Source organism: Eschscholzia californica, unplaced genomic scaffold (assembly GCF_041429995.1).
Source record: "Eschscholzia californica isolate CP2 unplaced genomic scaffold, dmEscCali1.0.p SCAF_4, whole genome shotgun sequence".
Lineage (NCBI taxonomy): Eukaryota > Viridiplantae > Streptophyta > Magnoliopsida > Ranunculales > Papaveraceae > Eschscholzia > Eschscholzia californica.
The window spans coordinates 53,953,451-53,978,883 of record NW_028238461.1 but is presented as its reverse complement, the minus strand read 5'-3'; the positions used below and the strand labels follow the sequence as shown (position 1 = coordinate 53,978,883).

Genomic DNA, 25,433 nt, shown 5'->3' with positions numbered 1-25,433 from the left:
AGAGGTGAGTTGGAGGGATAGGTGACGTGGAGAGAGATGAGTGGTGGAGAGGGAAGTGAGGTGGAATTTAGGATTTTGTTTTTAATTTTATTTTGAAATTATATTAATTGGGAAGGGTAGTTATGACATTTCCATGAAAATAGGGGGCCATATTTGAATTTACAGAAAGTAGGGGGTCATATTTGAATTTACAGAAAGTAGGGGGCCATAAAAGAAGCTGGTCACAAAGTAGGGGGCCATATAGGAATTAACTCTAAATAAAATCACTACACCACCAAAAAGACAAAAACATTGTTCAAGTTTTCTATGAGGAAGTAATGGAGAAGACAAGTGGTTCTGACCTACCAGTACCCCACAAGCAAATAGTACAAATTTCATATTTAAATAGTAAAAGATATCACTTCAAGTGTACCAAATAAGTTTGTAGAACGAACGTACGATTTCTCTCTATCTAATTGTGGAGATATTGTCGACATTGATCTTATTCTTACATTATTCTCATTGAAATGTCAATAAACTAACCAAATTTGAAGCATATTAAATTCTCCGTGGATACCCTTTGCTTCTTTCTACTTTCGCTTTTCTGTTTAAGTCACCAAGTACATGGCCATAGAGATCAGTAACGACCGGATATATTTCAGTTTTATAGGAAAATATATGTAACTCATAGAATATGTGTAAAATTAAGGCTGTACGATCACATATTTGGCGGCATATATCAATTCAAGTTGTGCTCAAGCAGGAAAAAATTTAAGACATAAATTTTGAAACGCTTTTGAATTTTTCGATAATTATTGTTTGTTCCCTTATATAACGAGATTTCAAAATATCAAAAGTAGTAGAGAATCTAGATATTGGTCAAAGTATAATATCTTTAAGTAGCAAGTAATTAGAATCTTACACAATGAGTGGTTTTATTGCATATATGGGGAAATCAGTATCCTATTATAGAGGGCCTAACGTATTTTTTTACGTCTATGTATCAATCAATCCCTTTGGGTACTAATTATTTCACAGCTAAGTGCTTCTTAACTAAAACCTAACTAGTGAGTACTCTATACTATATTATATTTTCCCAATTGAATACCAGGAATGGAAATAACAAAATTCATTGACCTATAAACTATAAAATGGAAAACCAAAAACATGTTATTGGATATGCATTACCATGTTGTTAAAACAAGAAATATACTTGTACCTTTTGAAAAAGATTTCAACATTTATCATTAGTAACCGTATGCAATCCAACCAACACAATCTTTAAAATTTGGAATATTCCTTGCCATTTTAGTAGGCTAAAGAGATTATATTTCTCGCAAATGAGCCTATAAAAGTGAACCAACATTAGTTCAATATGCATATTCTTAGTTTACTTAGTATGCAAAGTTGCAAACATCTACTTCTTCTTATTTCCTATCTTTCGTTCAATACCTTAATCTTTTTCATCTTTTTGATCCCGTCTGTCAATCAATAATTCTGGAGATGGAGAAAAGTAAGGACAAGAAGAAAAAGAAAAAGTTGCCTCATATGAAGATCGACTTACGAGTTGAATCAGAGACTTACCTTGACAATCTAGGTGAGCTGCTGATTCATCAAGGAAATATTACTCCATATGAGTCGTATTATTCTCAGGTACAATTTTTTTGGCTATTTACTTGCATTCATAAGAAAAAATTTATTTTAGTATTTATTACTTTACGATGTTTTAATCAATCTATTATCTTATTGTAGGGCAAGATTGCCATCATTATGACTTTCTCTCTCATGTTCTTCATGGACAAGCTCTCCTCACTGAGCTTCTCGTTACTAGCGGTGTGCCTGCGGACTGCAATGGCATATAGATTACTCATTAGGACGTGTATGGATCTTCGTTATACTCTAAGGACTGTCAAGACTATTACTTCGTGAGGGTGGTTTTTTGAGGAAAATTTTTCATTGTCGAAAAATGTTTCTTGAGCTTCTCTCTTAGCTATATATATAGAGAAGTTTTTTATGGTTGTCATGCGAATGCAGATAAACCATTAGTTAGTTTCATGCTCTTATGAACATCACTATTTTATTCACCATAATGACTTAATCTCTCGTGTTAGTTCACACATGTACTACTTGTTCCATTTAATAATACTACTAGTTTTTTCCAACAATAACGAATTATGATGAGAAGAAAGACAAGATTTTTACTTGTATGTTAAGTTAACTTACAATAATTAGCATTAGAAGAAAAGTTATTGCAGTTTTGGCTCTTTACAGTTATCGGTGTGATTAATACTTCAAACCGTGGAGATGTTAATTTGCTAACTTTCCCACTAGTAATTGAATTTTGAAAATACATTGTTATTTTCCCTCGTAAAAGATCGATTCGATACCGTCACTTCATTGCAAGAGCTAGTTACTACGTCTTCCTTGCTAGAATACTAGAAACATAACTAAGAAAATTCAAGACAACTTTTTTTGGAAAGTGTAATCATTTTTACCCGGTATATATCTTCCTCCAGTCCTCGACCCCCCATAGCTCTGTGTAATCCTATTGTCCTTCTCAAATGTGCTATCAGGAAGCTGTGCACATTACCGTGTACCGACCACTTCCCCTACATATTCGCCCGTACCTACAAAAAAAGATTCTAAGTTAGAAGCTCTAATCGGAAAGTGGAAACATCTGTGTAGACCCTCTGAGTATCTATATTCATGAATAACTTTAAAATGTGAGGATAACTAAAATGATAAAATATAGTTACGTACAAGTGAAAAAAACTTGAGCACCTATAAATTGAGCCCCTAGATCCTCTACCAAGAGTTAGTTTTACTGCTAATTAATTCACGGCACGCGTATAATGAGAGACGGAGCTTAAAGTCACAAAAATACTCCACGAAGAAGTTATGATCTATGTTTTAAAATGACATATATATAGTTGGTAAGGTTAGTACGAAGGATTTGATTGATTGATCAACCTCCAACAGGTATTGGAAACACACTTTCCAATTTAAATGTAGTCTTTCAGCTCAACAAGTTCAAGGCTTCCATAACTCAAATGTCAAGATTATACTACTACCTTAACATTTTAACAGACAACTGGTGATGGTGAAACCCCACTAGTACCAAACTGCTTTAATCTACATTGTAGAGACTGATACGAAAGTAGAACAAAGAAATAACGACACCATACTAATTGACTTGAAACCCTAAATAAAACCACATGACAATGTTAAGGTCAAGCTCTGACCTTAAACCCAAAGGTAGAAGATTAGAACTAATGATCATCCTGTGTATTATACAAGTTATAATGTAATTGGCACATACCGAAAATGGAGTACATTATCGCCATTATTTTGCACAGAAGGAATGGAGAATGTGTCAAGAAAACAAGGAAGTCAAATGAATAAAGAAAGAAAAGAAGAAGAAAACCATTAATTATCTGACGGTTTTTACCCGCGAACGAAGAAGAATCTAGTGAGGCAGTTGTTTTTATTAGAGGTCAAGTTTACGAAATTATCCCTCTATCTTTTTCATAATGACGAGTGGAACCCTTGAAAATCGGCCTGGTTCGAGATCGAGTCAATTTCATTTGCGCCTGTTCTCTTGGGTAAGTAGGTTACTTCCAATCGACTCGACTACAACTCATATGTTGTTGAGCGGATACACTCTCACAGACTGAGGGAGAGAAAAGGAAACTTTACTCTTTGAACTGAGAAGAAACTTAATCGGAATATGACACTCAACCAGATCAATTCTTATTAGTGAAGAACACACATAAATTGATAAGAGGATGGTTTCTGTAATAACCCACTAAATGTTCGTTCCAAACAACAAAATGAGTTCACCGAATCACCAATAAAGGATCTTATGCTGTTCGCTTCGGATACAACTGGATATGGTGTATGAAATAAAAAAAAAAAATGTCAACAATAAACTTCAGGCTTGACTTTTCACCCATTGTTAATACCTTCGAAACCCACGATCAAGCATCCGTCCAGAAGGGCACTCGTAAGCAATATGGCCCCGTCCACCACAGTTGTTGCAAATGACAATTGATACACAGTCACGACTCATGTGCCCTGGCTGGCTGCAATTGCGGCAAATGATGTCCCGAAAGGGCCTACCAACAATCTGCGGTGCGAGATTTGCTTTGGGGCACTGCCGAGCCATATGCCCCGGGATATTGCAGGCGTTGCAGACGGGCTCGTTTGGGCACTCCCGCGCAATATGTCCAGGTTTTCGGCAATTGTTGCATGATTTCTCGTTGGTGCAATCAGCAGCAATGTGGCCTATCATGTGGCAATTGTTGCAGACTCTTGGATCATGGAGGGGAAGGCTTGAGCCTGGACATTCCCGTGCCAAGTGACCATTTTTGCCACAATCATGGCATATTGGATCTTTGTTGCATTCGCTTGATACATGACCTGTCTCTTTGCAGTTCCAGCACATTGTCTTTCCAGTGCACTCAGAAGCTATGTGCCTGTTAACCAAACATTATTTATAAGACTACACTCTGAATTCCATGGGTATAACTGATTAATATTCATAAAATCTATTCTTACCCAGGAAGTCCACAATTGTTGCAAATCGCTTCATTCGGACACTCTCTCGCAAAATGCCCAGGTCTCTTGCAGTTCTTGCAAAGATTGTCCCTGCAGAAAAAAAAAACATATTAGGGCCTAACTCCAAAAAATGGTAAGTGATAATGAAGTTATTTTCAGTAAAACTTAGTTTCAAAGAAGTACACCAACTGACAAACTCCAACCCCATATTAAAGTCAGCCACCTTTACCAACGCAGTTTCCGCATAGCTACTCAAATCTGATTTTCATACTAGTCACTATGTGCCCGAGAGCCAATTCGACTAAACTCTGGTCACTTCTTAATCGGACACGTCAACCCACAAAATCATTGTCATCCTCTCACAATTTGGTTACCCAACTAAGCCTCTTTTTCTAAAGGAGGGCTGGGGGAGACGGAATAGAGAGGAGAGAAATGGGAACAAGAAAATGGGCTCTTTTGGTAAAGAAAAGGACGAGAAGCAAATATCAGAGACAAAAATAATAAGTAACAGGTGACCCATTTATCTGATACAGTGACTAGCTACTCCTAGTTGCAGTTAAAAAATGAGCAAACACCCAGCCAGTTCCAAGTTTAACAGTATAAATTTCTCCTTCTATGTGCATGCCTTTGTACAAAGAATCATTCGTAACTCCTAGTAATGCAAATTCACTCTGAATGTTAACGCCCAAAATTGAAGCCTCACCCATTTTTCTAAATTCTGCAAACAGTGACATTACTGTCCCCTTGGCTTGAATAAAATTCCACAACACCAGACAAAGACCAGAAGACATTATTGGAATATCTAAAACACAGACTTATATTACAGCTCTGAGAACAAAATTTCTTTTAACTTTCAATGCCCTAACAGACAATAAAAGTAAATTTAGAGAGATGGAAAGAATAAGTAGACTAAAGTAATTTAATATTGGATAAAAAAAACATCATCCCTCGTGTTTCATGAAGTTGCATTTAGGTTTTGTTGGTGCATTCTAGCTCTCAAATGCCACTTACAAGTCCAGAAATGAAATTTCGATTTCGGTGGAAATTTTAGTAGACATGGAAATGGAAATATTTCGGTCATTTAGACCACATTATTTCTAAATGTATTTCCTTGACAAGTCATTGTTAAGAGAAACTTATTTAAACTTTGGTAGCCATGGAAATGGAAATATTTCGGTCATTTCCACCGAAATATTTTGAAAATTTAATTCCTTTCTTAAAACTTGACCAATAATTGGCTTACGTATCAGCATAAAGCAAGTGCACTTAATATAATGTACGTTATTCAGTAAGAGAACTCTGTTTTCCTCATAAAAGTGAACTAGAAACAGAAAATAGTTTATCATGACCAACGGGCACCAGCGCAAACTCATATAGACAGTAATAACAAGTAATCTAATAATAAATTAAAATTCTCCAACATCATAACTCAGATGCATTCAGATTTGTATACCTCGGACCACTGCGATCCCTTCGATATGGAGCGTCGCGGTAAAGGGCACGGTCGTTGCTGCGGAAACGTCTAGCACCTCGAGGGCTCCTGCTCCTATCTCTATGTGGGCTCATATTAAACAATGATCCCAACCCAACTGCTCCAAAGATCCAATACCAACAAATTCAACCACCCAGAATCACCAAAACCTCTCCTCTTTACCTGTCTACACCACCACACAAATCAAACATTCAAACAACCTCCACAATTCTTGATCCACTTATCAATTCTTTCATCATCCACACTAATAAAATCCCAACCCACCATATCAATCTCTAACCCTCACTGGACCAAATAAATAAAGGAAAATCAGTAATTGTAGAGAGAGAAAACACCAAATTTGACTCGAGACAACTCCTAAACAATTCAACTCGTCCTAAACCTAAATATTTGGAAACATCTCCATCCCAATCCAGATAAAGACACCACTATTTTAAACAGAATCAAAACCCTAACTTTAAGATTATAAAGCAACAACGCTCTTCGCCTTTAAACATTACCTACGAAATCTCTACCATAACTATCAAACTACAAATTGCCCTTAATTTTCAATGCTTTTTACTAACAGATACTTCTATAGTAATTTTTTTGGATCAAATTACCTAACAGTTCGTTCAACAAAGCAAATTAAACTTGGAATATTCCTCATAAAATTGAAATAGAGAACAAATTGTACCCTTCATCAAAAAAAAAAGAGAACAAATTGTACCCACCTCTGAGCTGATTGGGGCTAGCGCGGGAAGAATGACGTAAGTACGTAGCCCTAACTTTAACAACACAAAAACCCTAGATTGATTTTCAACAAAAAAAATAACCTAGTTTAAATGGGAAAGTAAGCTATTAAAGGTTGACCAAAATAACCCTCAAAGTTGCACGCGCGCGTGTATCTTATCCCTCCTAAATGGTATGGTTTCCCGCCATGGTCCACATTTTTAAGGGAAAAATGATTTGAAATTGGTCCAACAACACATGTTTTTTTTTGTTTTTTTTGTTGACATAACAATAAAATTTTCAATAATTTACCTTCCCCTCATTCTCACCCAATCTATCTCATTACGAAAGAAACAAATGGCGAAACCCAAGCGATAATTCTACCAAAATTTTTATTTGGCGCTATATGTGTTTCTACATCGGACTATGGGGCAAAGAGAACCTTAAGCACCATTCTGTTGGGACCTTAAGCACATGAGTGAGGTGTCCCGCGTCTGGGAAATCCTATAGGTGCCTCCACAACTGAAAATGACACAATCCACAACAAATTTTTGTTCCAGATAACAAGAAAAGTTATATATGTACACACATAGTCTGTGCTGTGCTCAAGCAAATTAGACGACATGCTGAATAGACTGTGTCCAAGCCAATTGTTAAAACTGCATACGAAAAAAAAAAGCTAACCTTCATCTCAATATCACACTCACTACAACATCGACACTCCCTCTCTTTCGTTCTTTTATTTACTCTATTTCTTTCTAACATCTTCATCTTCTTCGCCATCTAACATACCACCGCCACTAATTGCCAAATGTTACCAACATCTTTCTTTTTCATTTACATCTTCTTCACCGTCAAAAACACCAACACCACCAAATGTTAACACCTTCGTTCTCTCTCTTTCTTTTTCTTGACCATCGACATTTTAACAACACCGTCAACTTTGACGCCAACCGTTCACTTCATCTCCTACTTGTTATTTTTTCGTGAAAAAAATATAACGTATCAGTGACATAGCCTTGTTAATATTTGATTCGGTTGAGTGTGTCTCTATCCATGTGGATCCCAAAAAAACTCAGACCTGCTTGAAGGTCCGAACAGACCTGCTTGAAGGTCTTTTACAGACCCTCAAGCAGGTCTGTTCGGACCTTCTTGAAGGTCTCTCTAGATCTGGTTCATATGAACCAGATCTAGAGAGAGAAAAAAAAAAAAAAAAGAAAAAAAAAAAATTTGTTTTTAGAGAGAGAGAGAATAAAAAAAAAAAAAAAAAATTGAAGGTCGCCGGCCGGCGACCCTGCCGGATAAGATGATGATGTGGCGTAGTCAAATGATGTGGGTGAAATACACCTTTTAAGGGGGTTTTTTTCACCCATTCAAAGAGGGGGCCCTTTAACCAAGCTAAGTCAAAGATTTTTTACTAAGTCAACGAAACCATGGGGAGGCCTTTTAACAAAAACGGGGAGGCCTTTTAAAATCTCCCTACATATTAATGGGCCTGTCAAATGTGGATACGGGCCTAGAGCAGGGAGTCAGTGAATAATTAGGAGCACCCTAAAAAAACCAAATTCATAAATACCGATGCCTTGTCGAGGAAAGCAGATAAAAGAGTCGTCGTCATCGTGGTAGAGGGAAAAACAAGCAGAAAAGATGCCGAAGTTCGATCCATGGCCGATTTTCTTCAAGAGAGAGTGGAACCGTAACTGGCCATTCTTAGTTGGATTCGCCGTCACTGGAACGATCATCACCAAGATGTCTCTTGGTCTCACCGGTATTTCTCTTGCATCTCTTTCCCCTTTTATCTCTCTCTCACTATAACTCATCCAAATTTTCTTAACCTAATTTGATCATCTTTCTACTTTTTTTTTTCAGAGGAAGATGCTAAGAACTCTCCCTTCGTACAGAGGCACAAGAGGTAATAATCACTCTTCTTCTTTCCCCTTTTATATTACAACTTCAAAGGCTAAGATCTGATGCTGTATTTCAATTGAAGTTTTGTAAACCATTATTAGTTCTTGTTGTTGAATTGACATTACAGATCTATGGTTCTCTTGGGTTTTTTCGTGCTATCTTACCATGAAATTGACAACTCAGTAGTTTAATTCTAAAGATTGTTTGGATTTCCAGGATGTATTATCCTTCTTAATTACTTTTTCATGAAATCATTAAGGGGTTTGAAAGTACAACATTTGAATGCTCAAAGGTTGATTAAGAAGAAAAATTATCCAGTAGTTCGGTTTTGTACAGATGATATAATTTTGTCTGTTACAATTTAGAAGGCATTGGCCCCTGATACGTAGAATTCCTATGCCCATTTTCGAGATTCATGCAATTGTGCCTAGGGTTTAAAAAATTGCATAGTTTGTCCGTCTTGATTGAAGAGCAGGAATGTGAATGTGAAATTTTCAAGGAATCGAATTTGTTCTCAGTTATTGATGTGGAAGATGTAAAAGGAACGATACATTACTGGATAAGCAGCTCGCCTAAGTTTAAATTTACGTCTTTTTTGGATGTAGTTAGGAATTGGGAGGCATGGGTTATGTGAATGTAACATAACCCGAGCAACCCTTTTTCCTTTCTCAATCCGTTGTATAGTTTCCGTTTCTTTTATTCAATCAAGTTTTCAAAAAAAATAAAATGATTATGTTATCAAATCCCATTTTAGTTTATATACTTAAAAAAATGTAATGTAAATAAGCGTCGAAATGGGTAGCTAGATAGATCGTAGAAGCCTTGAGGTGATTGATAACTAGAAATTGGTTTCAGGCAATAGAGTTATGTGTTCACTTAGTTTGTCAAGATGTATGGTACAAGGTTTCTCTGCTTGGGGCTAAATGGTAGCCACACTCAGGTGTTAAATCTCATTGAAATGCCCAATTAATGAAGATGATACAAGAATCATAGAAGATTAGAAGGAAAAAAAATATGAAGTATGCCGATTGCCGTGAATGTACAACCTAACACTGCTGAGACCTATGCTTCTGCTCTCTTAGAGGTGGAAAATGTAATCGACTCAAATGCTAGCACACTAATCTGAAATCCTGATTTGCCGAACACATTGTTTTCTCATGCAAGATCCAACTCCTTTCCTTTCAGATCTCCTATATAACGATCTTGAATTTCCTGTTAAAGTTTAGCCTTGAGTGTCCCATACGTGCCGTGCTCTTATTTGATGATTTCTGGAGTCAACCTCAAATAACATGGTCATAGTTAGCTTCAAACTATATACGCAAATCGATATATCCGCTTCTAATGTCCTATTCTTGTATGTATTAGTATTAATATAGACTCATATGATATGACTTAAACTGTGGCGATTATAGTTCATGGGTTATCAAGCAAGGAAATACTTTTCATTCTCCAAATATAAGTGCTTCTGTAGATCATAAACTCTATGTGTTGCTTCTGCCTACAATGTCACATCATATAATAATATATTTCTGTGTTTTTTTTAATCTTGCAGGTGAGATTTCAACTCTCCAATGGGCAGAGACTTGTTCTGTTTTTTCATGGGTGTAGTTTTCATCGCATTTTGCAGTGTTTAAGTGACAATTCAGACTCTGTTGAATTTTCGCCTTTCTTTTACCCGAGTTGAATAAGAAATTAGACTTGTACGATGGTTGGTTTCATTTCATTTGTTCAGAGAATTGCTGGCACACTAACTATCATCTATATGTAGTGGTAACTTGCCTCACCAATGTTACCGGTGAAGAAAGATAACTGACTATTTGTTAACTCTCTTCGATGTGCAATCATCAGAATAGACTGTTTTTCAATGCTTGAATCAAGTATACTTTAAATCATATAGACTAAACCATTCATACAAGCCTGTGTAGTCAAATTCAAATGGAAGTAAACAGATAGCACCCTAAGTGTTGGTTATCGATCGACTGGTAAGCTATTCCACTGTGTCTACTTATAGTAATAAATAGTAATTATGAGTCTGTTTGTTGGGTGTGAGAATTTAAATATCACCTTGTGGTCTGCCACTTTTTGGGGCTATTTGTTTTGCAATGGATTCTAAAGGCAACTATTTCGCTAATGGCAGCAGGAGCAGAACAACAATCTTTTATCGTCGTTCCTCGCCATCATCTAAACCGCCGGCGGCGTTATTCTGTAGTTGCAGAAGTCAGCTCCAGAACGACGATGCTAATCGAGGACAGTCAGTCACTCCTGAACCCTTCGTTCTCACTACTCCTCTTTATTACGTAAATGCCCCTCCTCACATGGGAAGCGCCTATACCACCATTGCTGCTGATGCTATTGCTCGCTTTCAGGTTCCCCTAAACTCTCTCTCTCTCCCTCTCCCTAAAATTTAAATTTCATTTAACACCTATGATGTCTAATCTCTCTTTGAGCTTAATTAGACCCGTAATCTTTAGTTAATTCAAGATTGTTACTCGGAATTTTCCATCAAAATTGTTGTAAAGACTGCATCTTGAGGGAATTTCTTTTATTGGCAACCAACTAACCAAGTAGCACCTAAATGTTAGTTTTTATTTGGTACTGCTTAATTGTATACCGTAAACTTCACCCGGGTGGTTTCCTTATTCATTCACTAGGAGAAATGGGTTCACTTATATCACTATATATTGATTTTATGGCGACACACTAAGTCCACTTGCTGACCATTGTTATTGTTTTTCGTATGTCAGAGGCTGTTGGGGAAGAAAGTTATATTCGTCACGGGAACGGATGAACACGGGGAGAAGATAGCCACAGCAACTACTGCCAGTGGTTCCAGTCCAAGTGAACACTGCAACACTATTTCACAAGCTTACAACACACCAGTTTGGTTTTTGATACACCAACACCCTCTTGTCTTTTGCTGGAACATGTATAGTTGTGGGATTGAGACCAAAGAGAATCCATCTTTCTTCCCACTTATAATAAGTAAAAAAGTGGAAATCATGACTGTGCTTGAGGGTTAAAAGGGGCGAATGATATATGTTGTTTTTGTGGAATATTGTGATTGGATAAAAGTTAGGGTGTTGAGAAAGATTTTGGCTCATGACCGCCGGTGCAGATGGAAAACGAAAATCATCACACAACTCTATCTTCACAATGGAACGATTCTTTGAAATTACTTTACAGGGGTCGAAGGTAATGATGTCAAGTGTTGATCTCTTGTTTTTTTTGCAAGAGATTTGAGTTTTAAAAGACCTAGATGACAATGGAAGTGGTTTTTTCAAAGAAAACGGATTTGAAACAAAGGGTAACCATAGAGAAAGCCATCTCTATCAACACTGATTTTTTCAAAGTTTTTACAGTCATGGCTCTCTCATTGGTTTCTCTGATTTCAAATCCATTTTCATCTTTAAAAAAACCACTTCCATTGCCACCCAGGTCTTTTAAAACTCAAATCTCTTTAAAAAAAAAAAGCAAGAGATCAACACTTGACATCATTACCTTCGACTCCTGTAAAGTAATTTCAAAGAATCGTTCCATTGTGAAGATAGAGTTGTGTGATGATTTTCGTTTTCCATCTGCACCGGTGGTCATGAGCCTAAATCTTTCTCAACACCCTAACTTTTATCCAATCAGAATGTTCCACAAAAACAACATATATCATTCGCCACTTTTAACCCTCAAGCACAGTCATGATTTCCACTTTTTTACTTATTATAAGTGATAAGAAAGATGGATTCTCTTTGGTCCCAATCCCACAACTATATATGTTCCAGCAAAAGACAAGAAGGGGTTGGTGTATCAAAAACCAAGTTGGCGTGTTGAAGAAATTCAGGAGGAAGATTTGGAAAACCAATTCCAGTGGCTCCAATTCATTCAAGGTATATTATTTCCCTCTCTCTGTGAAATTTATACTGTTTATCATAGTTCAAAAATTTGTCTTGTTTATATGTTTGTTTGGATTTCTAATATATTAATATGGTAAAAAATATAAATTTGGATAGAGAAAGAGAGATTTGAAGTGTTGATAGAGATGGAAGAAGATAAAGGAGTAATAGCTCAGAAATTAATAGATATAGTTAATGAGATATTAACAGATTTTAGATGTGCAATAAAGAAACAATATTGTGTTCTTTCAAGAAGATTGAAAGAACACTTGTTTCTTTGAAAGAAGCTCTTGAATCAGCTAAGGATTTACTCAAATTTATCATAGTTCAAAAATTTGTCTTGTTTGTATATTTGTTTTTTTTAAATTTAGGGATTACAAAATTTCCACCCCATTTATGTTTGTTTGTTTGGTGTCACTTTAGATATGAAGAAAGTTGTACGAAAGAAAATCAATGAGAAGAATAGGAAAAAGAAATTTGGATAGGGATTACATTGCAGTAGTTGTAGACAACTTCGAAGTCAATGAAGGAGAAAGTTTGACCGTGGAAATTTTGTATCTTGTAAACCGGCTGAGACTTTTGACCGGCGACTTGGCAAACGGGCTCATACGTCGTCCACAAACCAAGTCCATCCACCTGTACAATCAGTTTTTGTGATTTAAGGTGACTTAATATCTTTAATTAGTTTAATTTTCTTTGTCTATGAACTTCAAAGGAGGTAGTTTTACCTTGGATTAGGGTATCAAGTATATCAATATTACTTGTTGTTTCCGTATAATTGTGATGTTGAACTAATGCGCAACTTTTTGTCCATATTTATCAAGTATATCAATATCTTTAATTAGTTTTAGTTCAGTCACACGCATATTTCAGTCGTACTAGTTTTAATAGTAATGCAATTATGTATTTCAATCGTTATACTCATACTAGTTTATAACGATTGCTTATAAGAGTTCCCATGTTTGAAGCGAGTCATTTTTTTAAAAAGAAAGTATATCTGAAGTATGGCAAAGACATTGCTTAGGAAAGAGAATTGTACCTTAGTCAAGAATCCATGACCAAAAACCACCTTAGGCAGGTCTAGTCCAGCGGACATCAACATAGCTGGCCAATAAACTGCATGAAACCGTAAGATATCCTGTGGAAGGACAATTGAAACATCACAAGATGCAAAGGTATTATTCTACTGAGAATCAATAAGATGAAGGGAAAGCAACAGGGAAAATGATTCAATGAGCTTGCGAATTAAGAAGCACAAACTATAACGTTCATAAAAGCAAAGAACCAAGACGGCAAGACATTTACCTTGCCGATTAAGTGTAATGAAGCAGGCCAACCTGATGAAACTGCACTCTGTAAAGTGGGGGTGTCCTTCTCTGGTGATAGTGCTGATATATACCTAACCAGCAACAAGAAGGAATAGGTCAACAATGAGTAAAGATAAAACAGGATACAAACACTAACTAGTATAATATATGAGTTGGATGGCCCCCAAAAAGACTACGTACATAAAGACATGATGCCGATGATTCCACATGATTTACAATTACATTGATCCATATTACATTTATGATTTAACTGCTAACAGACAGAGTGTAAGACGTGGACGAAGAAACTAAAATTAGGGCAGCATCAGACATGAGACTAGACATTTTGAAAGGTGAGAAAAAAATGCAGATGGCCAGATACGTGAGGTTAGATATGAACGAGAAGTAGAACATATGAGAGAGAGAGAGACAGCTTCCTACCCCAATAAAGCATCAAACCAGGCGTATATAGTTTGTCTTTGGTCGTTGGGCACGGGAATACCCCAATCCACAGAAGCCCGTGAGATTGAAAAATCTCTCAGGCCACTCTTAATCCAACTTTGCACCTGAACAAATACAAGAAGGTGGATGCACCCATTCTCAGATTATCTTCATTAATAATCGTTGCAAAAGTTTAAGAAAGACAAATTTTAGCAACCTCACCTCATTTAAACGGAAAAAAGGCTGCACAAAATCTGGATTACGTGCCAAAATCTCCTCTAGTGACTTTTGATACTTGGATAACGCAAAGAAATAGTTATCCTCCTTGCATGGAACACAAGGCTTTAAGTGCATAGGGCAACAATTGTCCTTGAGTAATTCCTTCTCGTCCTGCACATAAATGAAGGAAATTTCCATCAACTACGGAACGAAAAGAATATCTAAAAAACAAAAGTAAATCCTTGATGACGAAGTGTCACTAAAGATGATTTTCTAAAAAAATTGAACAAGCCATCAACATATTATCATATGAAAGGGACAAACTAAAATTGAGCAGTAAGATCAAATGATTAACCTCTAAGAGTCTAAGTGACTAAACATTTAGGGTTAATGGGCTGAAAATGAATTTGAATCATCGACATGTTTCTCCTAAGTTGTTATATAATCAATGATCAATCATACCCCGAGTGTTTGCATCTGAAATTCTGAATGAAGGTTTACCTTATACTCCTCACAGTTGACGCAATAAAGGCCTTCATAATCAGCCCGATAGATGTCACCACTGGCAAGAACTCTGGAGTAAAATTCCTTTACAATTGTTTCATGACTTGGATCAGTTGTCCGAATAAATTTATCGTACGCTATGTCTAGCTGCAGCCAGAAGGTAAAACCAAACAACACTACATATTAGTTCATACTTAAACAAGAAATAGTACAAAATAAGTTTAAACCATTTCTCATAGTGAAAGTAACCAAATTCAACAACATACATCTTTCCAAAGCATCTTGTAAGCTTGTGAAATAGTGTTGCAGTGATCACTTGGACTGGAACCACTGGCAGTAGCTGCTGTGGCTATCTTCTCCCCGTGTTCATCCGTTCCCGTGACGAATATAACTTTCTTCCCCAACAGCCTCTGACATACGAAAAACAATAACAATGGTCAGTAAGTGGACTTAGTGTGTCGCCATAAAATCAATATATAGTGATATAAGTGAACCCATTTCTCCTAGTGAATGAATAAGGAAACCACCCGGGTGAAGTTTACGGTATACAATTAAGCAGTACCAAATAAAAACTAACATTTGGGTGCTACTTGGTTAGTTGGTTGTCAGAAAAAGAAATTCCCTCAAGATTCAGTCTTTACAACAATTTTGATGGAAAATTCTGAGTAACAATCTTGAATTAACTAAAGATTACGGGTCTAATTAAGCTCAAAGAGAGATTAGACATCATAGGTGTTAAATGAAATTTAAATTTTAGGGAGAGGGAGAGAGAGAGTTTAGGGGAACCTGAAAGCGAGCAATAGCATCAGCAGCAATGGTGGTATAGGCGCTTCCCATGTGAGGAGGGGCATTTACGTAATAAAGAAGAGTAGTGAGAACGAAGGGTTCAGGATTGACTGATTGTCCTCGATCAGCATCGTCGTTCTGGAGCTGACTTCTGCAACTACAGAATAACGCCGCCGGCGATTTAGATGATGGCGAGGAACGACGATAAAAGATTGTTGTTCTGCTGCTGCCATTAGCGAAATAGTTTGCCATTAGAGAAATAATATATATGCCAGTCCTACTAAATGTAAATACTTAGTACAGAAATCGAACACGACATCCTAAACTTTGTCATACCAAATTGAGAAATAATATTGGGACTATATATTTGATTTATGCAAAAGAGTTCTATCAACCTAGATTGTGGAAGTATGACATAGATTTTACCATAACACTTGAACTGGTATAGATATCCATCCCTAGCTTCTTAAACATCGATAAACAGAAACAGAACACACACACACACACACATACACACATATACATATCAACTTCGTGAATACTTTTTTCTTGATGGAAGATACCATACAATCCGAACAAATTCAATTTTCCGGCCGGCGACCTAATCGGAGAAGACAGAGAGAGAATGGTAGGGAGAGAGAAGATGAGGTTGAGAGAGAGTGAGGTGAGGTGGAGTGTTTTTTTTTTATTTCCCCGGAAAATTTCTAAAATTCTATATATTCCCTTTAAAATTTCACACCCCAGAAACTATTTAGCTTTCCCTAAAGCGCTGGCCAAAAAAATCTCCACTTTATATTGCATGTCCACTAACCACTATACATATTAATGGGCCCGGGCCTGTCAAATGTTACAGGCCTAGAGCAGCGAGTTAGTGAATAATTAGGAGCACCCTAAAAACCCAAATAAATGCATAAATATACCCATGCGTTGTCGAAGAAAGCAGATAAAAAGAGTCGTCGTCGTAGTCGTCGTCGTGGTAGAGCATTTGGAAAAACAAGCAGAAAACACACAAAGGAAGGATGCCGAAGTTCGATCCATGGCCGATTTTCTTCAAGAGAGAATGGAACCGTAACTGGCCATTCTTAGTTGGATTCGCCGTCACTGGCACGATCATCACCAAGATGTCTCTTGGTCTCACTGGTATTTCTCTCTCATCTTTTCCCCTCTTATCTTTCCCTCTCTAATTTGATCATCCAAATTTCCTTAACCTAATTTGATCATCTTTACTTTTTTTTTTCAGAGGAAGATGCTAAAAACTCTCCCTTCGTACAGAGGCACAAGAGGTAATAATCACTCTTATGATTTCCCCTTTTATATTACAACTTCCAAGGCTAAGATCTGATGCTGTATTTGAATTTGACGTTTTGTAAACCATTATTAGTTCTTGTTGTTAAATTGACATGGCAGATCTATGGTTCTCTTGGGTTTTTCGTGGTATCTAACTATGAGATTAATAACTCATTGACACCTGATACGTAGAACTCCTATGCCCATTGTCAAGATTCATGCAAATTTTGTTGTGCCTAGGGTTTAAAAAATTGCATAGTTTGTCCGTCTTGATTGAAGAGCAGGAATGTGAAATTTGTGTGATCTTTTATCCTTGACAAATAAATGATTATGTTATCAAATCCCATTTTAGTTTATATGCTTCAAAAAAATGTGTTGTAAATAAGCGTCGAGATGGGTAACTAGATACATTGTAGAAGCCTTGAGGTGATCGATAACTAGAAATTGGTTTCAGGCAATAGTGTTATGTGTTCACTTATTTTGTCAAGATCTACGGTACAAGGTTTCTCCGCTTGGGCCTAAATGGTAACCACACTCAGGTGTTAAATCTCATTGAAATGCCTAATTAACGAAGATGATACAAGAGTTATAGAAGGGAAAAAAAACATGAAGTATGCCTATTGCCGTGAATGTACAACCTAACACTGCTGAGACCTATGCTTCTGCTCTCTTAGAGGTGGAAAATGTAATCGACTCAAATGCTAGCACACTAATATGAAATCCTGATCTGCCGAATTATTATACACATTGTTTTCTCATGCAAGATCCAACTTCTTTCCTTTCAGCCCTCCTATATAATAATCTGGAATTTCCTGTTAAAGTTTAGCCTTGAGTGTCCAATACGTACCGTGCTCTAATTTGATGATTTCCGGAGTCAACCTGAAATAACATGGTCATAGTTAGCTTCATAATATATACGCAAATCTGTATATCCGAATATTCGATTCCAATGCCATATTCTTGTATATATTAGTATTAATATAGACGCATATGATATAACTTAAACTGTGGTGATTATAGCCCATGGGTTATCAAGCAAGGAAATACTTCTCATTCTCCAAATATAAGTGCTTCTAAAGATCATAAACTCTATGCGTTGTTTCTGTCTACAATGTTACATCATATTATAATATATTTCCGTGTGTTTTAATCTTGCAGGTGAGCCTTCAACTCCAATGGGGCAGAGACTTGTTTTGTTTTTGCATGGGGATAGTTTTATCGCATTTTGCAGCGTTTAAGTGACAATTCAGACTATGTCAAGAATACTACTTGATGTTGAATTTTCGCCTTTCTTTTACTTGAGTTGAATAAGAAATTAGACTTGTACGATGGTTGGTTTCATTTCATTTGTTCAGAGAATTGCTGGCACACTAACTATCATCTATATGTAGTGGTAACTTGCCTCACCAATGTTACTGGTGAAGAAAGATAACTGACTATTTGTTAACTCTCTTCGATGTGCAATCATCAGAATAGACTGTTTTTCAATGCTTGAATCAAGTATACTTCAAATCATATTAGACTAAACCATTCATACAAGCCTGTGTAGTCAAATTCAAATGGAAGTAAACAGATAGCACCCTAAGTGTTGGTTATCGATTGACTGGTAAGCTATTCCACTGTGTCTACTTATAGTAACAAATAGTAATTATGAGTCTGTTTGTTGGGTGTGAGAATTTAAATATCACCTTGTGGTTTGCCACTTTTTGGGGCTATTTGTTTTGCAATGGATTCCATTCAACGACTATGTTGGTGAAATAAGACACTACCTCGTCCCATTTCCATAATGCACATCCTCTTCACTCTCTCTTCCATGCAACTGTCGATCATCTGAGAGCCATAATTAGATCTCTCTCTCTTCTAACTCTTCCTCTCCCTACTTCTCCTTTTTCCTCTCTCCCCTTCCCCTCCCATCTTCTAGCTTCTCTTCTACCCTTTTGTCTTCGTTCAGTTGTGTTTCATATGAAGGAAACAATTCGGTCTTAAATGTGGACGAAAGCTACCTTTCATTTGAAACACAAAAGAAGGAAGAGAGAGAAAGAGATAGCGGAAGAATGGAAGAGAATGGGGAGAAAGTAGTTTGTCGCTACAAAAGTAATTTGGTAAACTTATCATGGGGAATTAATGGGAGATGTATAATGGTAATGGGTGGCCTACCAAACTTATGGTTTTCGCCTTTTGGGTGTTATTGTTATATCGAACGCATAATTAGGCCCTTTATTATAATTGGTAAAGAGTTTTTGGGTACCTCTTGAAAGAAATTTTTACTCAAAAGTCCAAAAAATGACCCTATAACTAGGATTTGGCCCACCATAGATTATTATAAGTTGCAAAATCCATTTTTTCAAAAATAATCCTAATCCAACCCAATTTCGGATCCCTAGGTCACTTTTCCCATCTCTAGGAAGCCCTTACTTTAAATAATCCCTCTTATACCCTTATATATATATGTAAGAGAAGATGCCTGGGTTTTTTCCTTCCATTTATATCTCTTTCCCTCCTCAAAACTTTCTCTTTCCCTCCTCAAAACTTTCCATCCATTTTCTCTCTCCTATATCTGGTCTATCCTCCATAAGAGAAAGAAATCTTTCCTTCCATTTCTCTCTCTCATCTGTATCTCTCTAACAACTACTAAGCTACACGGATCCGGAAATATTTACAGGTTTGAGTTTCCTTATCTTCATCCCTTCATCTTCATCATAAACCCTCATCTTCATCTTCTTTGCATTTTGCTTAAAACAACATAAACCCTCATCTTCATCTTCATCTTCATTTTCTTTGCACTTTGCTTAAAACATCATAAACACTCATCTTCATCTTCTTCTGTAAATTTTTCGTTTTCTTAAAACATCATAAAACTTTCTTCTTTATTTTTTCGAAACATAAAAGTTTCTTTCTTCTTCTGTATTTTTTTTTCATCTTCATGATCTTTATCATCAACACCATGATTTGTTCCATGAACCTTCTTTAGTTTTTAGAGAGTTTGTGTTCATCTTCATCATCATTATCATTATCATCAACACCATGTTTTGTTCAACCATGTTTTGTTCATTGAACCTTCTTTGTTCTTCATCTTCATTTCTATCTGAAATTTCGTTTGGTTTTTACACTCATATTTTCTGACACAACAAGTTATGTCCTAAGAAAAACCCAATATGTTTTCTGTTTTCATAATTTTCATGTGTTCTGTTTTCATAAATTTCATGAAACATATTGTCACTTCCACAAACACAAATTCCTTTGTTTAGAGTATTTTCGGAAGTATATACTCATGTTTTCACCCTGTTGTGATTTCATGTTATCTGTTTTTCATATATTATTTCATGAACATATTCCACTTCCACTAACACAAATCGTTTTGTTCAGATTATTTTATATTTACAGAAATATATATTGTTGTGTTTATAGGTAGTAAATATTGTCTGCGTATTTCACATAAAAATTCTTCCTTTTAAGAACATTACATTTGAATCATGATGCATAAAATTTGTTTTTGTCAGTTTGTTAGGAGTATTTTCTATTTTCGGAAGTATATACTCATGTTTTCACCTTGTTGTGATTTCATGTTATCTGTTTTCATATATTTCATGAACACATTTCCACTTCCACTAACATAAATCTTTTTGTTCAGATTATTTTATGTTTACGGAAGCATATATTGTTGTGTTTATAGGTAGTATATATTGTCTGCGTCTCTTTAAACTTTGTGTATCTGAAATTTCGTTTGGTTTTTACACTCATATTTTGTGACACAACAAGTATGTCCTAAGAAAAACCCAATATGTTTTCTGTTTTCATAAATTTCATGGAACATATTTTCACTTCCACAAACACAAATTCCTTTGTTTAAAGTATTTTCTGTTTTCGGAAGTATATACTCATGTTTTCACCTTGTTGTGATATCATGTTATCTGTTTTCATATATTTCATGAACATATTTCCACTTCCACTAACACAAATCTTTTTGTTCAGATTATTTTATGTTTACGGAAGCATATATTGTTTTGTTTATAGGTAGTAAATACTGTTTGCGTTTTCTTTAAATTTTGTGTATCTGAAATTTCGTTTGGTTTTTACACTCATATTTTGTGACACAACAAGTTATGTCCTAAGAAACACCCAATATGTTTTATGTTTTCATAATTTTCATCTGTTCAGTTTTCATAAATTTCATGAAACATATTTTCACTTCCACAAACACAAATTCATTTGTTTAGAGTATTTTCTGTTTTCGGAAGTATATACTCATGTTTTCACCTTGTTGTGCTTTCATGTTATCTGTTTTCATATATTTCATGAACATATTTCCACTTCCACTAACACAAATCTTTTTGTTCAGATTATTTTATGTTTACGGAAGCATATATTGTTGTGTTTATAGATAGTAAATATTGTCTGCGTGTTTCACATAAAAACTCTCCCTTTTAAGAACATTACATTTGAATCATGATGCATAAAATTTGTTTTTGTCTGTTTGTTAGGATTTGTCTTCGAACCAATGCATTTTCAGAAACATAAAGTTATGTATTCTCAGAATATATATTAATTTGAAGACATTTTTTCTACAACACTTGCATATGGAGGTTGACCTACAGCCAGATCTGGCACCATTGAGGGACCGACCACTAGTATCTGAATCTTGGGGCCCTGTGTTTACTCATATTGGTCAAATATTTGATGGAGGAGTGAAAGCCTTTCATTTTGATAAAACTTTCTTGTTCATCTGTATGTTTTCATTAATGTTTCATGTTTTTCAGATTTCATGTTTTATTTTACTTCTTTGCAGGTTTGGAGAAAGAAATTGATGTGCTAAAAGCAAATTAGTTAATTTCGGAAATAATTTCTTTTTGGATGTCAACAAATTCAGATATGTTTCCATTTGAATGAGCCAATTTCTTTTTAGATGTAAACATATTCAGATATGTTCTGAAATACCTAAAATGTGTTACTTGCATACGAAACTTTGTCTACATTAGCCAACATATGTCCTGTTGTGCATGAAGCATATTTTAATATGTTCAGATAATAAGACATATATTTTGTGAAATATTTTACTTTGTTCAGATAATAAAATCGTTTATATGTTCTTCAAGGTTAAGGAGGAGTTGGAACCAGAGAGTGAAGAAGAGACAAGATTGTTACAATGCAGTGAAAAGTTGGTTCTTCAAGTGAATATGGAAGACAAATTATCCTTTGTGATTGTCCACAATATTTTGTTATGAATATTATCTATTTTGCCTTCTACCTAATTTTTAGATGTTTTAACTTTTATTTCTGAACTCCCTAAAATTTAGTTTTGTGTTCGAGTATATTATTATAACATAAAAAATATTTCCCACTTCAAAGATTTGTTTGAACAAATCTTTGTTTGCTCTCAATAATTTATTTATTTCCGAACAAATTCATATATGCTCCAAGGAAATTTACAACCTCAGAAATATTCCGAACAAATTAGTTTTTGCATGAAGAAAATTTACAACTTCAAAATAGAAATAGATTTATCTAAACAAATCTAGATATGCTCTAAGCAACTATTAATTTGCTCCACCAAATATTAAGTTTCTTCGACAAGTTTTATATTGTCTTCCGTATTCACTTCAAGAACCAACTTTTCACTGAATTGTAACAATCTTGTCTCTTGTTCACTCTCTGCTTCCAGCTCCTCCTTAACCTTGAAGAACATATAAACGATTCTATTATCTGAAGAAAGTAAAATATTTCACAAAATATAGGTCCTATTATCTGAACATACTAAAATATGTTTCATGCACAACGGGACATATGTTGGCTAATGCAGACAAAGTTTCATATGCAAGTAACACATTTTAGGTATTTCAAAACATATCTAAATATGTTTACATCCAAAAATAAATTGGCTCACACAAATGGAAACATATCTGAATTTGTTGACATACAAAAATAAATAGCCTCATCCAAATGGAAGCATATCTGACTATGTTGACATCCAAAAATATATAGCCTCATCCAAATGGAAACATATCTGACTCTATTGACATCCAAAAATAAATAGCCTCATCCAAAATGGAAACATATCTGAATATGTTTACATGAAAAAAGAAATTGACTCATCCAAAATGAAAACATATCTGAATTTATTGACATCAAAAAAGAAAGTGTTTCCGAAATTACCCGATTTGCCTTAGATGAAGCAGATGTCATAGTTTGATTTTTAGTGATTTTCTTTGATGTTACCATAGCGTAAAAACTTCTGAATAATAAAAAATGTTGATTACATATCAATGAATGTAAAAGGCAAATCAACCATGATCAAAAATCATACTTAAATGTAAAGAAGAAAACAAACAAGTGTTCCAAACACTAAAAATCTTCAATAGAACCCTAAAATATCAATCTGTAAAATATGTTGTTTCCACTAAATATAGAACATAAAATCAATCTATCTATCAAATATATATGCTCCAAGCAAAGATTAAGTTGTTCCTGCTTTTCCGAAATTGCAAGTAGCACCAGCAGATCATACGAGCTCATTTTTTATCTATTGTTTACATTTTCCAAACTTTGTTTTTTTCAAAATATCGATACAGATGAACATATGTTAAATTGTTCACAAAAATATCTACAACATGACACCTTAATCCTCCAATCCTCTAACATATGTTAGATTGTGATGTCCCTTTTTTCTTATCTACTTCAACGATGACTTTCTCTTTAATGTCGATCTTTTTTCACCCTCGCACAACAACAGATTTGTCCTTGCAGCAGACAAATAATCAATTGTCTACATTAAAAAACATTAAACATATAGTAACATACAAGTTATGAACATTTAACTATATGCAAACAACTCATTTTGACTGCTGAAAACATATTTCTTCAACAACAAACATATTTACTGATGTTTCAAATAATAACAGGTTTTATCAACCAAGACTTCTCTTACCTCTTCCGTAGCATTCCGGTAGATATATAAACACATCAAAGTATAGAGACAACACATGTTGATATGTTTAGAACAAATGAAATTATGTTTTTTAGAAAAATTATATGTTTTCAAAGTTAAAGTTTACTCATCTGATAAACATAATTTAGGGATATGTACACTGAATTTTTACGGGTAAAATAAAACATATTTTAGTATGTTTAGAGCATATGAGTATATGCTCGGAAAAAACATAACTATGTTTGTTTTAGTTACCTGATTTGCTCCTAAAAATATAAGTTACATTTAAACTGTATTGATGGGTCCTTATTCTTGTTGTCTTTCGCAATTGCTTTATCTTTTCTGCCTCTAGCAGCAGCAGATGTCTCCTTGCATCAGACAAATAACCAAATATCAGTACAATTAGAATCATCAAACAAACAATAACAGACAAGATATGAACATTTAACTATATGCAAACAATCAATTTTGTATGTCTAAACCACATATCTTTCAACAAAAAAACATATTTACAAATGTTTCAGACAATAAGAATGTTGTATAGACAAAGAGGTCCAATGCAACAGAGAACAAAATTTTTTTTACCCAGTAAAACACCCAAAATTCACCAACAAACCCCTGAATGTCTGAGACAGAACCCAAAATTCACCAACAAACCCCTGAATGTCTAGGTTAAAAACCAAAATAACTACAACAAAACCATAAATGTTTGAAACAGAACTCAAAATATCTTCAACATGTGAACTTGTTTACAAATGTATTGTGGTTTTGAAAAACAAACCCTCAAGTTTTGAAAACAAAGAATAGGAATAAATCTAACATAAAGTAACACAAAAACCAGAAATGTTTAAACCAGGATCTTTTATATGTAGATCTGAAGAACAAACCATCCAAAATGAACAAAATTTGTTAAAACATATCAAATGTGTTCTGAGAAGACCTAAATGTTTCTACATATTAAATATTTCTGAAGAAAAAATCTATATTGTTAAAACACATCAAAACATGATGAAGATCTTAAGAAACATGATGAAGATCTTAAGAAACATGATGAAGATCTTAAGAAACATGATGAAGATCTTAAGACAAAAAAACACATCAAAATCTTTGATTTTGTTGAACATGATGAAGATCTTAAGAAACACCCACATAAAATTGTTGTGTATTCAACAGTAACTCTTTCTTTTTCTCCTAAAAATCGAGTAACAAAACCAAAACCCTAACAAAAGATTTTAGATACCCTAGTTTTTTCAAGATCGAACCGATGAAAAATCGAGTAACAAAACCAAAACCCTAAAAATCGAGTAACAAAACCAAGATCGAACCGATGAAAAAAGCTTTTTCAAACCGGAACCCTAACAAAAGATTTTAGATACCCTTAGTTTCTCTAGATTTCAGACGAATTTTTGATAGAGATGATGGAGATTAAAGCTCAA

At 35.0% G+C, this 25,433-nt stretch overlaps 5 protein-coding genes across 7 annotated transcripts; 3 read left to right on the top strand and 2 right to left on the bottom strand.

The window, feature by feature from the left end:
• Positions 1 to 3,707: 3,707 nt before the first annotated feature.
• Positions 3,708 to 7,044, bottom strand: LOC147546216 (uncharacterized). 2 transcript variants are annotated; one of them, XM_086636628.1, is made up of 4 exons: positions 6,742 to 7,044; positions 5,990 to 6,194; positions 4,537 to 4,626; positions 3,708 to 4,454 (listed from the first exon to the last, which is right to left on the bottom strand). In XM_086636628.1, the coding sequence occupies exons 2-4, from the start codon at positions 6,100 to 6,102 to the stop codon at positions 3,935 to 3,937; spliced, it is 723 nt and encodes a 240-aa protein (XP_086492754.1). In that variant the 5' UTR covers positions 6,103 to 6,194; positions 6,742 to 7,044; the 3' UTR covers positions 3,708 to 3,934. The 2 variants fall into 2 exon arrangements, with proteins under 2 accessions (XP_086492754.1, XP_086492755.1); XM_086636629.1 differs by having other exon boundaries at positions 5,990 to 6,190; positions 6,742 to 6,837.
• A 1,258-nt stretch (positions 7,045 to 8,302) lies between these two features.
• LOC147546215 (ATP synthase small subunit 6, mitochondrial-like) lies at positions 8,303 to 8,655 on the top strand. The gene is made up of 2 exons (XM_086637907.1): positions 8,303 to 8,507; positions 8,609 to 8,655. Exons 1-2 carry the CDS (start codon positions 8,387 to 8,389, stop codon positions 8,653 to 8,655), a joined length of 168 nt encoding a protein of 55 aa, XP_086494033.1. The 5' UTR covers positions 8,303 to 8,386.
• Positions 8,656 to 10,203: 1,548 nt separating this feature from the next.
• Positions 10,204 to 11,735, top strand: LOC147546214 (methionine--tRNA ligase, chloroplastic/mitochondrial-like). 2 transcript variants are annotated; one of them, XR_015224119.1, is made up of 3 exons: positions 10,204 to 10,629; positions 10,785 to 11,013; positions 11,392 to 11,735. XR_015224119.1 is itself a non-coding variant. In XM_086637906.1 (2 exons), the coding sequence occupies exons 1-2, from the start codon at positions 10,750 to 10,752 to the stop codon at positions 11,665 to 11,667; spliced, it is 540 nt and encodes a 179-aa protein (XP_086494032.1). In that variant the 5' UTR covers positions 10,204 to 10,749; the 3' UTR covers positions 11,668 to 11,735. The 2 variants fall into 2 exon arrangements, 1 of the variants encoding a protein (XP_086494032.1); XM_086637906.1 differs by having other exon boundaries at positions 10,204 to 11,013.
• A 1,712-nt stretch (positions 11,736 to 13,447) lies between these two features.
• Positions 13,448 to 16,040, bottom strand: LOC147546213 (methionine--tRNA ligase, chloroplastic/mitochondrial-like). Its single transcript, XM_086635900.1, has 7 exons — positions 15,789 to 16,040; positions 15,269 to 15,412; positions 15,000 to 15,149; positions 14,502 to 14,669; positions 14,280 to 14,404; positions 13,837 to 13,930; positions 13,448 to 13,669 (listed from the first exon to the last, which is right to left on the bottom strand). Exons 1-7 carry the CDS (start codon positions 16,038 to 16,040, stop codon positions 13,463 to 13,465), a joined length of 1,140 nt encoding a protein of 379 aa, XP_086492026.1. The 3' UTR covers positions 13,448 to 13,462.
• Positions 16,041 to 16,739: 699 nt separating this feature from the next.
• On the top strand, positions 16,740 to 17,075 carry LOC147546212 (ATP synthase small subunit 6, mitochondrial-like). Its single transcript, XM_086637909.1, has 2 exons — positions 16,740 to 16,928; positions 17,029 to 17,075. Exons 1-2 carry the CDS (start codon positions 16,808 to 16,810, stop codon positions 17,073 to 17,075), a joined length of 168 nt encoding a protein of 55 aa, XP_086494035.1. The 5' UTR covers positions 16,740 to 16,807.
• Positions 17,076 to 25,433: the final 8,358 nt, after the last annotated feature.